This window comes from Pogoniulus pusillus, chromosome 8 (assembly GCF_015220805.1).
Source record: "Pogoniulus pusillus isolate bPogPus1 chromosome 8, bPogPus1.pri, whole genome shotgun sequence".
Classification (NCBI taxonomy): Eukaryota; Metazoa; Chordata; class Aves; order Piciformes; family Lybiidae; genus Pogoniulus; species Pogoniulus pusillus.
In genome coordinates, this window is record NC_087271.1 from 37,545,129 (window position 1) to 37,558,725 (window position 13,597).

At 45.6% G+C, this 13,597-nt stretch overlaps 1 protein-coding gene across 4 annotated transcripts in view; it reads right to left on the minus strand.

Annotated features, from left to right (window-relative positions):
• The window catches only part of SMG7 (SMG7 nonsense mediated mRNA decay factor), an 80,711-nt gene that overhangs the window by 23,593 nt on the left and 43,521 nt on the right, over window positions 1-13,597 (minus strand). For 3 of the 4 annotated variants that reach the window (XM_064148083.1, XM_064148084.1, XM_064148081.1), the window contains exons 6-12: window positions 13,436-13,507; window positions 12,264-12,414; window positions 11,197-11,332; window positions 7,972-8,134; window positions 4,794-4,950; window positions 787-857; window positions 399-459 (exon numbers count right to left, since the gene is read on the minus strand). In XM_064148083.1, coding sequence (XP_064004153.1) covers window positions 399-459; window positions 787-857; window positions 4,794-4,950; window positions 7,972-8,134; window positions 11,197-11,332; window positions 12,264-12,414; window positions 13,436-13,507 — 811 coding nt within the window. The remainder of the gene's footprint in view (window positions 1-398; window positions 460-786; window positions 858-4,793; window positions 4,951-7,971; window positions 8,135-11,196; window positions 11,333-12,263; window positions 12,415-13,435; window positions 13,508-13,597) is intronic. The other variant, XM_064148082.1, reaches the window with a different exon arrangement.

Sequence of the window (13,597 nt, forward strand, 5' to 3'; positions counted from 1 at the left end):
GTTTTACACTGCATATTGGGAACAATTTCTTCCCCAAAAGGGTTGTCATGGCCTGGAGGAGGAAGCTGTCCAGGCAGTGGAGTCCCCATCACCAAAGGGGCTTACAAGCCATGTAGATGTGGTGGTGAGAGACACAGTTTAGCAGTGACCTGGTAGTGGTGGGCTAACAGTTGGAGTTAATGATCTTAAAGGTCTCTTCCAAGCAAACTAATTCAATGGTTCAATAAGCTCATGACTTCCCCTCGAGTTTTACTACATTGCCAATTAAAGTTTTGAGAAGACAGCTACATCAGTCCATACAGCACTAAGCATTCATCAATAAGTCAGTGTAGAAAACAGGTTAATGTCTATCCATGTAGTGACACCAGCAAGAGTAGTCTTCTTCAGCTGTCACCCACCTGAACGAGGGCCTCAGAGCCAAGAATCCTTGCAACTCAAATTCTTCTGGAAGGGGGGTTGCTGGTGAACAGACAGTAAACAGCATTAAGAAAGCATTGAGAACAGGACCTTATACAGGTACCTCAGCAAGGTCACTACACATAGAAAGACTTCTAGCAACATGCTCAATTGCACTGGTGAACCCTACAATCTGAGGAGCTCAGAGAATCATAAAGCAGAGCCAGGTCTGCTCAACACAAGAAAGGAGTATTTGCAGGATGTTCTTATGCATTAATATTATAAGACAACTTGCTCCCTTATTTGCTCTTTAACTGCAATTCCTTAAGCCATCAGGAAAAGTGTAAGCCACTCTGAGTTCTTCAGAGCACAGATCAGAAGCATCCTTACCATTGTTACTGGAGAGATCTTCTTCATGAGGCTGGAAGCTGTTTAGAAGAGAAATCAGCCAGGGCCATATGCTGAAAATCAGGAAACAAAGAAACAGGTAAATTGTAAGTGAAAGCTCCAAAGTGTGGAATCTATATTCACCTTACCAGGAGAACACTGATTTCTGTGACAGTCACAGCTCTCATTAATGTCACAGAATTCATTGGGTTGGGAGGGATCCTCAAAGGTCATCTTGTCAAAGCCCTCTGCAGTCAGCAGGGACACCTTCAACTAGATCAGGCTGCCCATGGCCACACCGAGTCTGATCCTGAATGTCTTCAGGTACAAGGACACATCCCTGGGCAACCTGTTCCTGTATTTCAGCACTCTCGCTATAAAGAGCTTCCTCCTGATGTCCAATCTCAATCTGCTCCAGTTTCAAACCGTTCCCCCTCATCCTGGCACTATAAGCCCTTCTGAACAGTGTCTCCCCAGCTTTCCTGTAGGTTCTCTTCAGATGCTGAAATGCAGCTTTAAGGTCTCCCCAGAGCTTTCTCTTCTCCCAGATGAGCAGCCCAAATTCTTTTAGCCTGTCCTCTGAGCATCTGTGTGTCCTCTGCATACCAAGAAAAGAAGTTTATTTCAAGTGTCAGGGCAGAGACCACTGTTTAAAAAAACACAACAGTATTTTTGAAGAGATAATACAAAGTTACTAAGGAAGTCAGGCTGTCACAGCATGCTGCTCATCCTCCAGCAAATCAGAAAGCCTGCAATGAATTTAATTACCTACTGCAGGAGCAAACGTTCAGAGCGCCTGCTGGCAATCCATGTCCAAAGCTGACTGCTCTCAGGGCACAGCAAACTCAGCAGTTGGGAAGCCAAACAAATGACTGACAAACAGCCACAGGTAAGTACTTCTGATCTGCAAACTACCACAGCACTGAAGCACTGAAAGTTTCCAGTGTGCTAGTTTGAGCCTAGCTGGGATATTATAGTGAGAAGAATGAGATGCTAGGCTGTGAAAAGGAAACAATGGTGATGGCTGCTGCACTCATAGGCTTGCTGAGATGGATGAAAACAAGAACACAGACACAGATAACAGAGTTGCTCTCTGGCTCTGGCTGCCTCCCTTCTCTCTCTAACCTGCTGTCTGTGTAATTAAGCCTTCTACTTCCTACCCCCCCGGCCAATTCTCCAAACTCAACTTGAACGTAAGGCAAAGTCTGGGATAAGGTAGAGGAGTGGAAAGGAGGTGGTAGGGTGGTTGGGAGCTCCTCCTGGTGACTCTGGTTTCTGGGAGGGATGTTGTGTTTCTCTATTACATTTTTAACTTGTATATTCCTGTACATAGCTGGAGATATTGTAAATATCTGTTTGGATCTTGTGCTAAGCTGTAAATATAAAGCTCCATTCTAATTTCCAGCTCAGCTGAGTCTAGTCTTAAGGAGGGGAGCAGGTAACACTCAAAACATCACAACCAGAAAAGCCTAAGTAGGGCTTGCACTAAGTAAGACCATTGAACTACAAGTTTAGGGACAGGTCACATGAGGCCATACCTTGAGTGCTGTGTCCAGTTCTGGGCTCCTCAATTCAAGAGAGATGTTGAGAGACTGGAACATGTCCAGAGAAGGGCAATGAAGCTGGTGAGAGGCTTGAAGCAGCCCTGTGAGGAGAGGCTGAGGGAGCTGGGGGTGTTTGGCCAGCAGAGGAGAAGGCTCAGGGCTGACCTGATTGCTGTCTACAACTACCTGAAAGGAGGCTGCAGCCAGGTGGGGTTGGTCTCTTCTGCCAGGCAACCAGCAACAGAACAAGGAGACACAGTCTGAAGTTGTGTCAGGGAAGGTCTAGGCTGGATGTGAGGAGGAAGTTGTTGGCAGAGAGAGTGATTGGCATTGGAATGGGCTGCCCAGGGAGGTGGTGGAGTCGCCATCCCTGGAGGTGTTGAAGCCAAGCCTGGCTGAGGCACTTAGTGCCATGGTCTGGTTGACTGGCCAGGGCTGGGTGCTAGGTTGGACTGGATGATCTTGGAGGTCTCTTCCAACCTGATTGATTCTGTGATTCTATGATTCTATGTAAAGGGGTTGTGTGTATGTACACTCTGCAATGAATGACTTTCATGAGGAACTTTCAGGAGAAAGCATAAGAGAACCCTCATCCTTGCAAGCAGTGGAGATGATGGACACCCACACAGACATTTCAGAGCCAATACAGGTAATGACTACCAACTATTGTTTTTTTCACCTATCTTAGCAGTATTTTACTTTCTTTCCAGCTTTACCTGTGCATTTTACAGCTGTTTGCTGCCCAGTTCACAGCTCCCTTGAATGCTGAGAGCATCATGCCAAAGGCCTGCTCTCTGTAGAGTCTGACAGTTTCACGGGCAGGAGGGGCCTACTCCACCTAACTCAGACATTTGCAACTCAAGATTCATTCTGATGTTCCATTAAGTACTGCTCCCATCTACTCTCTGCAAGGACTACTATAGATCATTGTAATCTTCTCTATTAAAATACTGGCATAAACAGAACATGCATACAATAGTACTTATTACCATCCCAAAACAATCTGTGAACTCTTCTTTTCCTTATTTTTGCCTCCAGGAGCTCTGGAATTGAAGTTCCCAAAGCTTCAGAGCTTTAGGTTTTGCACATATTTGAGTAAATCTTATTACTCGTTTAGGAAAATGAGGTTTTAGAGCCCCCTGCTCCCCATACATCAATGCACAGAAAATGTGAGCCTTGGTTGTAACCTCATCTTGCAGCACACTGCCAAGAGAGTGCTGAAAACACTGACACAGGTTCAACTAAGCAAGCTGGTTTCACACTGTGCTCCTTTACGTGGCCATCCTAGGAAAAATACTTGCCTAAATGTCACTAACAGTCACTCTGATCTGAAAATGCATCTTACAGGTCAATAACACTTTATTAGTACAGTTGGCCATAATTCATCAAAGGTTAACAGGCTATGAAAAGTGTCATTGAATTTTCAACTGTTTAACCCTAAATTTCTGAGATTAGAGACAGAAGTGAAAAATCAGAGCAATAGGCCAGAAGAGTAGTGCCTGTGCAGACATTTAAAGGCCCTTTCTACAAAATTCAATTTGATTCTTAGATGTTGAGCCAGGAAAAGTGGATTCCAGCACTTCCCAAGAGACAGCTTAATGCATGAAATGAAGTCAAGTGTTCTCCTGCCATCTATCTCAAGAGATGTGAGAAATCAGTGCATGAGAGGAAGGGTACACTCAGCACTTAGGGTAAAGTCAGACATTTTAAAGAAGATGCCTCTCATGCAAAAAAAATGAAGTTACACATGAACTTAAAGCAAATAAAAACCACTCAATTGTGGTTGCATCCAGTTCTGGAGCCCCTATTCCAAGAGGGATGTGGAAATCCTGGAGTGTGTCCAGAGAAGGGCCAGGAGGACGCTCAGAGGCTGCAGCAGCTCTGCTGGGAGCACAGACTGAAAGAGTTGGGGCTGTGCATTCTGCAGAAGAGGAGGCTCCCAGGTGGCCTTCTTGTGGCCTTCCAGCATCTGAAGGGGGCCTCCAAAGAAGCTGGGCAGGGACTTTTTAGGCTCTCAGGGAGTGACAGGACTTAAGGGGAATGGAGCAAAGCTGCAGATGGGTATGTTCAGGTTGGATGTGAGGAGGAAGTTGTTGAGCATGAGAGTGGTGAGAGGCTGGAATGGGTTGCCCAGGGAGGTGGTTGAGGCCCCATGGCTGGAGATGTTTCAGGCCAGGCTGGCTGAGGCTGTGGCCAGGCTGCTCTAGGGTAGGGTGTCCCTGGGCATGGCAGGGTGGTTGGAACTGGCTGATCCTTGTGGTCCCTTCCAACCTTGACTATGATTCTAATTTGCTTCAGGTAGCCCCTGAGCATCCCATTTTACTTAATCAATTTAAGCACAACACATTCTCTGCCATTTTGATGTCTGATAATGCATTACATGATCACTCTTCCTAATAATCTGTTGTACATCACCAGTTATTACTTCATGCACTCAAATGAATCAAAAGAAAGATGAACACTCACTACCGTCTTTCATCCACCACTGCTTCCTGGAAAACACTGGGCCGAAGTTTCAGCCAGTCCATTGAAACCTTCACAGCTGGAAGAGGATATGCAGCCCCAGAGTCCTCCTGGTAGTCATTTTGTAAAGGACACTTGCACAGAACTCCAAGAAAGGACACTAGGAACAGAGCAGGGGAAAAAAAAAACAACAAGACCCCACCAAACGATGAGTGAATGGCACTTGGAAGCTTGACCAAATAACCTAAGCAAACACAGTCTTGCCCACAAAGCCCTACTCTCATGGAATGGTTTAGGTTGGAAGGGACCTCAGGGATCATCCAGCTTCAACCCCTTGCCATAGGTAGGGACATCTCCCACTAGAGCAGGTTACTCAAGGCCTCATCCAGCCTGGCCTTGAACACCTTCAGGGAGAGAGCAGCCACAGCCTCCCTGGGCAACCTGTGCCAGTGTCTCACCACCCTCACTGCAAACAACTTCTTCCTAACATCTAGTCTAAATCTCCCCTCTGCCAGTTCAAACCCATTCCCCCTTGTCCTGTCATTACAAGACCTTGTCAGTAGTCCCTCCCCAGCCTTCCTGTAGGTCCCCTTCAGATTCTGGTAGGCCACTCCAAGGTCTCCTTGAAGCCTTCTCTTCTCCAGCCTGAAGAGCCCCAACTCTTGTAGCCTGTCCTCATAGCAGAGCTGCTGCAGCCCTCTCAGCACCTTTGTGGCCCTCCTCTGGACTGGCTCTAACAGTTCCATGTCCTTCTTCCATGTCCTTCTTGTGTTGGGGGCTCCAGAACTGCACACAGTACTCCAGGTGGAGTCTCAGGAAAGCAAAGGGGCAGAATCCCCTCCCTTGCCCTGCTGGCCACACTGCTCTTGCTGCAGCCCAGCACAGGGTTGCTGTCTGGGCTGCACTCATACTGCAGGCTCATGTTGCGCTTTTCATCACCCCAGACCCCCTAGGTCCTTTTCCTCTGGGCTGCTGTCAGCCATTCCCCACCCAGGCTGTATCTGTGATCTTTTAAGAGCTCATTCTTTAGAACAGAGCAACTCAATTACTTAAATCTCTAAAAATCCACCAGCAGACCAGATATGATTTTAATCAAGTTTTCAACCACAAATCAAAACCTTGGTAGATTTTCCCTCCTTTCCATTTGAAGTCTCATGGTAAATCATAGAATGCCAGGTTGGAAGGGACCCCAAGGATCACCTGGTCCAACCTTTCTTGGTGATAGTGTTGTTGAAATGACAAAGCCCAGCACCTTATCAAGCTGAACCTCAAAACTGACCAAAGCAGGGAAAATGATTTTGGTGTATGAATAAAATCTGGTGAGACAAGCCATAGTCATTCCTTCATTTACTAAAAATTACCTATCTATATTGTAACCACTTCCCCATCCAGCAGGCACACAAACCCACTGCAGCTAGCTCTGCAGGCAAGCAGCCAGCTCAGACCTGCTAGGAGACACATGCTGTGAAAGACTGATTACACCAGCATGACCATGGTGCTTTCAAGAATTAACTCCAGGCTGGAATGTGGAGAAATTTAGCTCTTCAGAAATTTAGGTGTTTATGAACAAGCCCAAGCTGACCACGGGCTGGATCAGGTTAAGCAAATCATTATGCAGCTAAAGTGTAAAATCCCCTGCACTCCCACTTACCTCCTAAATGACATTCTCAAGGGCACAGGAGCAGTTGAGATGCTAGTTTAGTCAGCTCCAGCTTTAGTTCTGTTGAATCAGAACTAGCTCCATTCAAAGTCTACAACTACCTGAAGGGAGGTTGTAGCCAGGTGGGGTTGGGCTCTTCTGCCAGGCAAGCAGCAAGAGAAGAAGGGGACACAGTCTCAAGTTGTGGCAGGGGAGGTCTAGGCTGGATGTTAGGAGGAAGTTGTTGTCAGAGAGAGTGACTGGCATTGGAATGGGCTGCCCAGGGAGGTGGTGGAGTCTCTGTCCCTGGAGGTGTTGAAGCAAAGCCTGGCTGAGGCACTTAGTGCCATGGTCTGGTTGATTGGCCAGGGCTGGGTGCTAGGTTTGGACTGGATGAGCTTGGAGGTCTCTTCCAACCTGGTTGATTCTATGAAAGCAACTCAAAGCACACTGGCCAGGTGAAGAGCAGCCCACTGACAAGGTGGGTCCTACTTTGTACCCAAGTTACAATGTTCTTCCAAGAAACAGGACAAATATGCTGAGTTCTGTAAGCTTTCCTACATACTAGGAACTGCAGGCAGTGGGATCCTGAGCCTGGCTGAGGCACTTAGTGTCATGGTCTAGTTGACTGGATAGGGCTGGGTGCTAGGTTGGACTGGCTGAGCTTGGAGGTCTCCTCCAACCTGGTTAATTCTATGACCCTCAGTGTTACACTAGGTACAAGGGAAGTACTCTCTGCTCCAGTGAGACCCCACCTCGAGTCTTGTGTCCAGCTCTGGAGATCCCAGTACAAGAAGAATATGGAACTGCTAAGAGAAGATCCATAGAAAGCCAAGAAGATGATCCAGAGGGATGGAGCATTTTCTGTTATGAAGACAGCCTGAGAGACTTCAGTTCAGCCTAGAGAAGAGAGGGCTTAAGGGAGGCCCTAAAGCAGCCTTCCATGATTAAAGTGGGCTACAGGAGAGCTGGAGAGAGACTTTTTACAGAGGAATGGAGTGACAGGACATGGAGTAATAGCTTCAAATTGAAAGAAGCTCGATTTAAGTTAGACATTTGGCAGAAATTCTTCCCTATGATGTTGATGAGGCACTGGAACAGGCTGCCCAGAGAAGTGTTCAGAGTCAGTCTGGATGGAGCCTTGAGCAACCTGGTCTAGCAGAAAGTGTCCCTGCCCATGGCAAGGGGGTTGGAAGCAGATGATCTTTAAAGTTTCTTCCAACCCAAACCAGGCTATGATTCTGTGATCCAGGGGCCATAAATCCTATGTTAGCACTGTCAGACAAATGATCCTGTGGGACCATCTTACAAAATCATAGAGTTGTTTTGGTTGGAAAAGACCTCCAAGGTTATGGAGTCCAACCATTAACTAACTCTGTCAAGGCTGGTACTAAACCATGTCCCTTACCTTCCTCCCACAAAGTCTGTTCTCATCACTTACCTCACACCACCACTAAGCTAGATACCGACAGCAAAATTACTTGATGGATTCTATGTCAAGCCAAAAGAGAAATACAAAAATCAATTCATTTTCCTACTCACTGAAGAGAGCCAATAATTGTGTCCAGCAGAGCTGCTCATCCTGGCTGTAGCTGTGCTGCTCTGTTTCGTTGCTGAAGTCTCGCAGGTGATGCAGTTGGAACAGATTGATAACAGTAATATGGACTAACTGCTGAGAATTGAAGGCCTTCTGGAATAACAACCTCTGCAATAGAGACACAGGCACAAAGGATTTATTTTTATGGGGTAAAGCAAACACTGGAAAGGTTTAGGAGCTGCTATTTCACTGTTTGTCTAAGGCTTCTGCCTTAAGGCAATATTCATTCCAGATTTTACATTCGGGTCATCCCTGTGAGCACAGCAATGAGCTTCCCAGGAGAACATGGGCAGATGCCTGCTTTTAAGCCCAAGTTTTTGCTCATACATCAACTCATACACACAACAAATCAACACTCCCTTGGACAGGACTCTCTTTCAAAGCAAGCACAGCTTTAATGAACAATGACAGCACTGCAATGCAACTGCAAGCATCACAGAGGCAGGCACAGCCACAGAGGTTTTCAGCCGCTCGAAGAAGCTGCATGGAGATGGTGACACTTCAAATAACCACCCCGGGCACATCTAATGACTGCATGGTTATGTATTAAAGACTAATTCCACCTCTGACTCCAAGGGTCATGGGATGCCATGGTGGACTAAAACAGCATGAGCTATTTACAAATGCATCTCAGGAACTATCATGGAATGGTTTACGTTGGAAGGAATCTTAGAGATCATCTAGTTCCCATCTCCCTGGCATGGGCAGGGACACCTACAGTAAACCAGGTTGCTCAAAGCTTTTCCCAATCTGGCCCTGAACACCTCCAGGGATAGGGTATTCATGACCTCCCTGGGAAGGGAGTGTCTTCACTGTACAGAATTCCCTCCCAGTGTCCTTACTGTACAGAATTCCCTCCCAGTGTCCTTACTGTACAGAATTCCCTCCCAGTGTCCTTACTGCACAGAATTTCTTCCCAATATCCTTACTGTAAAGAATTTCCTCCCAATATCCTTACTGTAAAGAATTTCCTCCCAGTGTCCTTACTGTAAAGAATTTCTTCCCCACCTCCAGTTTCTATCTCCCCTCTCCTAGCTTCAGTCTGTTCCATCTTGCCTTATCACTATAAGCCCTAGTAAAAGGTCCCTCCTTCCTTAGTGTCCTTGTAGGTCCCTTCATGTACTGGCAGGCTGCCATAAGGTCTCCCTGAAGCCTTCTTTTCTCCAGACTGAACAGGCCAAATTATGCTGCAAGACACCTTTCTCTGAACAGAAACTTTAATACTTGTTTTTTGAGTATGAAGAAGGAAAAGCGATACCCTTTACACCACCATCTCACCTCCCTGCTGTCTGTCTGATGAGCGAGAAGTGGATTAACCAGCACAAGTATCAGCAACAGGTTTGAGCTCCACATCCAGTGCTGATTTTGATTTAAGAGCATGAAGCACTCTACAGCCTGAACTGGCAGAGCTGTCAGCAGCAGCATCATAGGCCTGGCTGAACACTCCTTGCCCTGTGACGGCTCTCCTCGTTCAGAGGTAAAATCAACCACAACGTCAGAGTTATCCACCAATGATTATCCACCATACAGCCCATTTCACATCCACATTCGACCCACTGAAGTCAGAAGAGTTGCTCTCTTAGTAAGCTAACCCTTCTGTTGCATAATACAAACCAAAAGAAAAGGTAATCTAAGCAACAAAGTAAGGTTCAATTAACTCTCTCTTAACACTGTGGATCAGTTCAGAAGAAAATGACTGTTCCATATGCCTGAGTAATGCTCCTAATTATTGAGTATAAAGAGTGTGGCAGAAGCAGTAGTCACTCAACATCACACACACAGACATGCAATTACTTAGTTCTGAAAATAACATCACTGACTCCCAGGGTTCAAGCAGCTCACACTGAAAGCTCAAACAATTCACAACTTGTAGGGATGATTAAGCGGCATTTGTTTGACTCTAAGGAATGTTTGAATCAAGCTCTATCAGCTCAATTCAAGGCAAAGAGGCAATGGAAAAAGCATCTGTAATTCTTTATATGGCCAAGATCACCTCCTTTCTTAATCTGGACAAGCAGCTACATTTGATGCTGAAGCAGAGCAGTTTGCAAAAGGCACCTAACAGTTAAGCTGGTTGGAAGGGACCTTGGAGATTATCTACTCCACCCTCTTCCCCATAAACAGGGACACCTCTCAACTAGACTCAAGGTCTCACCCACCCTGGCTCTGACACCTCCAGGGAGGAGTCACCCACAACCCCCCTGGGCAACCTATTCCAGAGTCTCACCACCCTCACACTGAAGAACTTCTTAAGAGCCTGTCTGAATCTACTCCCCCTCAGCTGCAAACCATTTCCTTTTTGTCCTACCACTAGATACCCTTACGAAAAGTCCCTCTACAGCCTTCCTGTAGGAACCTTTCAGGTATCAGAAGGCAGCTATAAAGTTCCCCCAGAGTCTTCTCTTCTCTAGCCTGAACAATCCCAGCTCCTTCAGCCTACCCTCATAGCAGAGGTGCTCCAGACCCTGCTTCACCTTTGTGGCCCTCCTTTGGACTCTGTGTTGTTCTTATGCTGGGGACACCAGAACTGGATGCGGTATTTGAAGCAATGTTCACTCTGACGTTGTACTACATTGTCTAAATACCTTAACAAAACTCTCTTTGTCTCAATCTTTGCTATACTGTCCAACTTTGTGAGCTGGCATCATAATTAATGGGTACAACACCTGGATTTTCCAGAGGAAAGGTATTCTGAATACTTGGAGTCTACATGCAAATTAAGGCTGTACTGGAACATTGTTTTCAAAGGCAAAACGCTGACAGGAAAGGCAGGTTGTCTGAGGAGGATGAAAAGCAGCCTGAATAACCAGTAGGAGTGAAAGAACACCATCTGAAAATGAAGCTCTCAAAATCCCTTCAGCAGCTGAGCCAAAGCTTCCCCAAATGAATCAAGTGCTTTTCAGAGGTACCCCAGAGTCACCCAGGTTAAAGAGCAGAACACCAACCATCATCACTGATTTATCTTCTATCTCCACCAGTAACACAGCACATGTCAAAGGGGAAGTCAAGAAAACACCAGGTGTTAGCTACCCTCTAAACCTCCCCTAACTGCCTTCTGGAGCTTCCAGCATTTTAGCATGTCCAGAAGTTACTACTGGGCTCTAATTTCAGAACTCAGCTACTAAAAATGTCCTTCTCAATACGCTAATTAGTGTCTTGTTAGAACTGACCTTGAACTGCTCCTCCAGCTTTTCTCGAAGTGGGCTCAGCTTCTCCAAGCTCTTACTCAGGTACACATGGCCATGGAATTTAATGAATGCCTTGATGAAGTCAGACACGCTCCATCGAGTCTTCACCTCATCACGACTACATTCAGAAGAGAAAGAGCCAATGTCAGTCTCTGGAATAGGACACAGCTGCACACAATGTTACAGGCCCTGGCTATGAAGAGCAAGAAAGGAGGAACATCCATGCAAAGCTACTTGCACAGTATATTCACTTCCTACCTTAACCAGGAGCATCCCAGACACAAACTATTCTTAGTTCCATATACGTGTAAGGAGGCTATGACTGGGCAGGGGTCAGAGAATCCCAGAATAGTAAGAATTGGATGGGATCTCTGGAGATCATGCAGTCCAACCCCACTGCTAAAGCAGAGTTACCCACAGCAGGTTATCATGAATCACAATGCCCAAGTGGATTTGGACTCTCTCCAGAGAAGACTCCACAGCCTCTCTGGGCAGCCTGTTCCAGGGCAACAGCACTCTCATAGCAAAGAAGTTTCTCCTCCCATTTATATGAAGCCTCCTGGGTTCCAGTTTGTGCCTACTGCCCCTCATCCTGTCACTGGGCACCAGTGAAAAGAGTCTGGCTCCATCCTTTCGCCCTCTACCCTTTAGCTACTTATCAGTTCAGATCAGATCTCCTTCTCTGGCTGTTCTTCTCCAGTCTAAACAGCCCAAAGTGTCTCAGCCTTTCCTCCTCATACAGATGCTCCAAGTTCCCTCAGCATCTTTATATCCTCGACTGGGCACTCTCTCTTGAACTGGGGACGCTAGAACTAGACATAACACTCCAGATGTGTCCTCAACAGGAGATAGTAAATAAGGAGAAGAACTTCCCTTGGCCTGCTGCTGACGACACTCTTTTTGAATGCACCCCGGGACATCATTTGCCTTCTTGGCCTAGGAACATCTATTTCTACTACTAAACACGAATTACTTCTGACAAGGCAGTTAGAGTTGGAAGAAATCTCTTCTATTTTATCTGAGCAGAAGTACATTATGCGTAGTCTTACCTTTCCAGTGCTTTAGAAAGTGCTTTTTGTAGGTTAGTGGAGGCAGCTGGGAAAGGAAACTTCACAGCAATGCTTCTGCAGTAGTAGAAAATTGTGGTCAAGTGGTCTCCTTTGGAGGAAGCTAGAATAGCCAACTGATTATAAGGCTGACCTAAGGCAGAAAAAGACAAGTTGTCCAACCAGTTGTCATGGAATAAAAAGCTTGGTCACTTGAAAAAGGAGCATGAGGTCATAAATGTTTCAACAAACAAGGCTCAGATTCATCCACTTGGCCATTCCACTCCGGCCTCATATCGGCACCACCCACATGAAACAAACTTCTGACTTGGTGGTGCAGGGTTTTTGGCAGGGTGGTGAGTGATGGGTGTGGGCTTCTGTGGTTTGCATTTCTTTTCTCACATGTATTTTCAAACCAAACAGCAAACATGGCAGAAGGTTGCAGACCAAATAAGAAGATGCTGTCAAAACCAGGCTTTCATCAACAACATATTTATCTTCATCTATTCTGGACATAATTTATCTCATGAGGCAAATCTAACTGTCAATAAATGTTCATCTTTTTGGTCTAAATAAAATATTTATAGTTAGAATATGAGAAAAAAGACCAGTTAAAATAAACAAAGTTGAAATCCTGGTTTCAGAAGCCTGGCTTAAAAAGTCTTTCTCCATCTCTCGCCATCCCCACATTTTAAACCACTGTAAGCCAATAGCTTACACTGTAAGGCAACAGTAAGGTTCCTGAACTAAAGAAAGAAGCCCTTAATTAGCATTAGGGCTACTAAATTTTAGCTACTAACCTTAATAAACTGGCATGTGGACAAACAACAAAGCAAAAAACCACTCACAGTCAGTAAGTTTTCAGTAATTGTTCTTTGGAACATACAAATCTAACACAGTATAATGAATATAGCAACAATGCAGCCTTGAGTGAAACTGTGGATTACCTTCTTTGCTCCTAAATCCTCAAAAAGAAGGATGAAAAGTGACACAGGTCAGGCAAAGAGTTACTATTTAAACCATTAACTGATGAATCAGGCTTTGTGGCACCATTGTTCGGGGTACTTGGGGAGAGAGGTTTACATAAAACACCAAGTTTCCAAATGCCACACAGCAAAAGCAATACCTCAAATCTTCTTTTGGACACATGAGCCTAAAAGGTGGCCCAGACTCACCATTAGAAGGGACAAGCTGAGCTGCATGTCTGTAGTAAGACTCTGCCTGGCTGGTCTGATTCCTGTAGCGAGCTAAGGAAACAACAAAAAAGAAGTTCAGGAATAAAATTCAACCATCTTGAACTTCCCTTAATAAAATCCAGTTAATCTAGAGAGCATTTT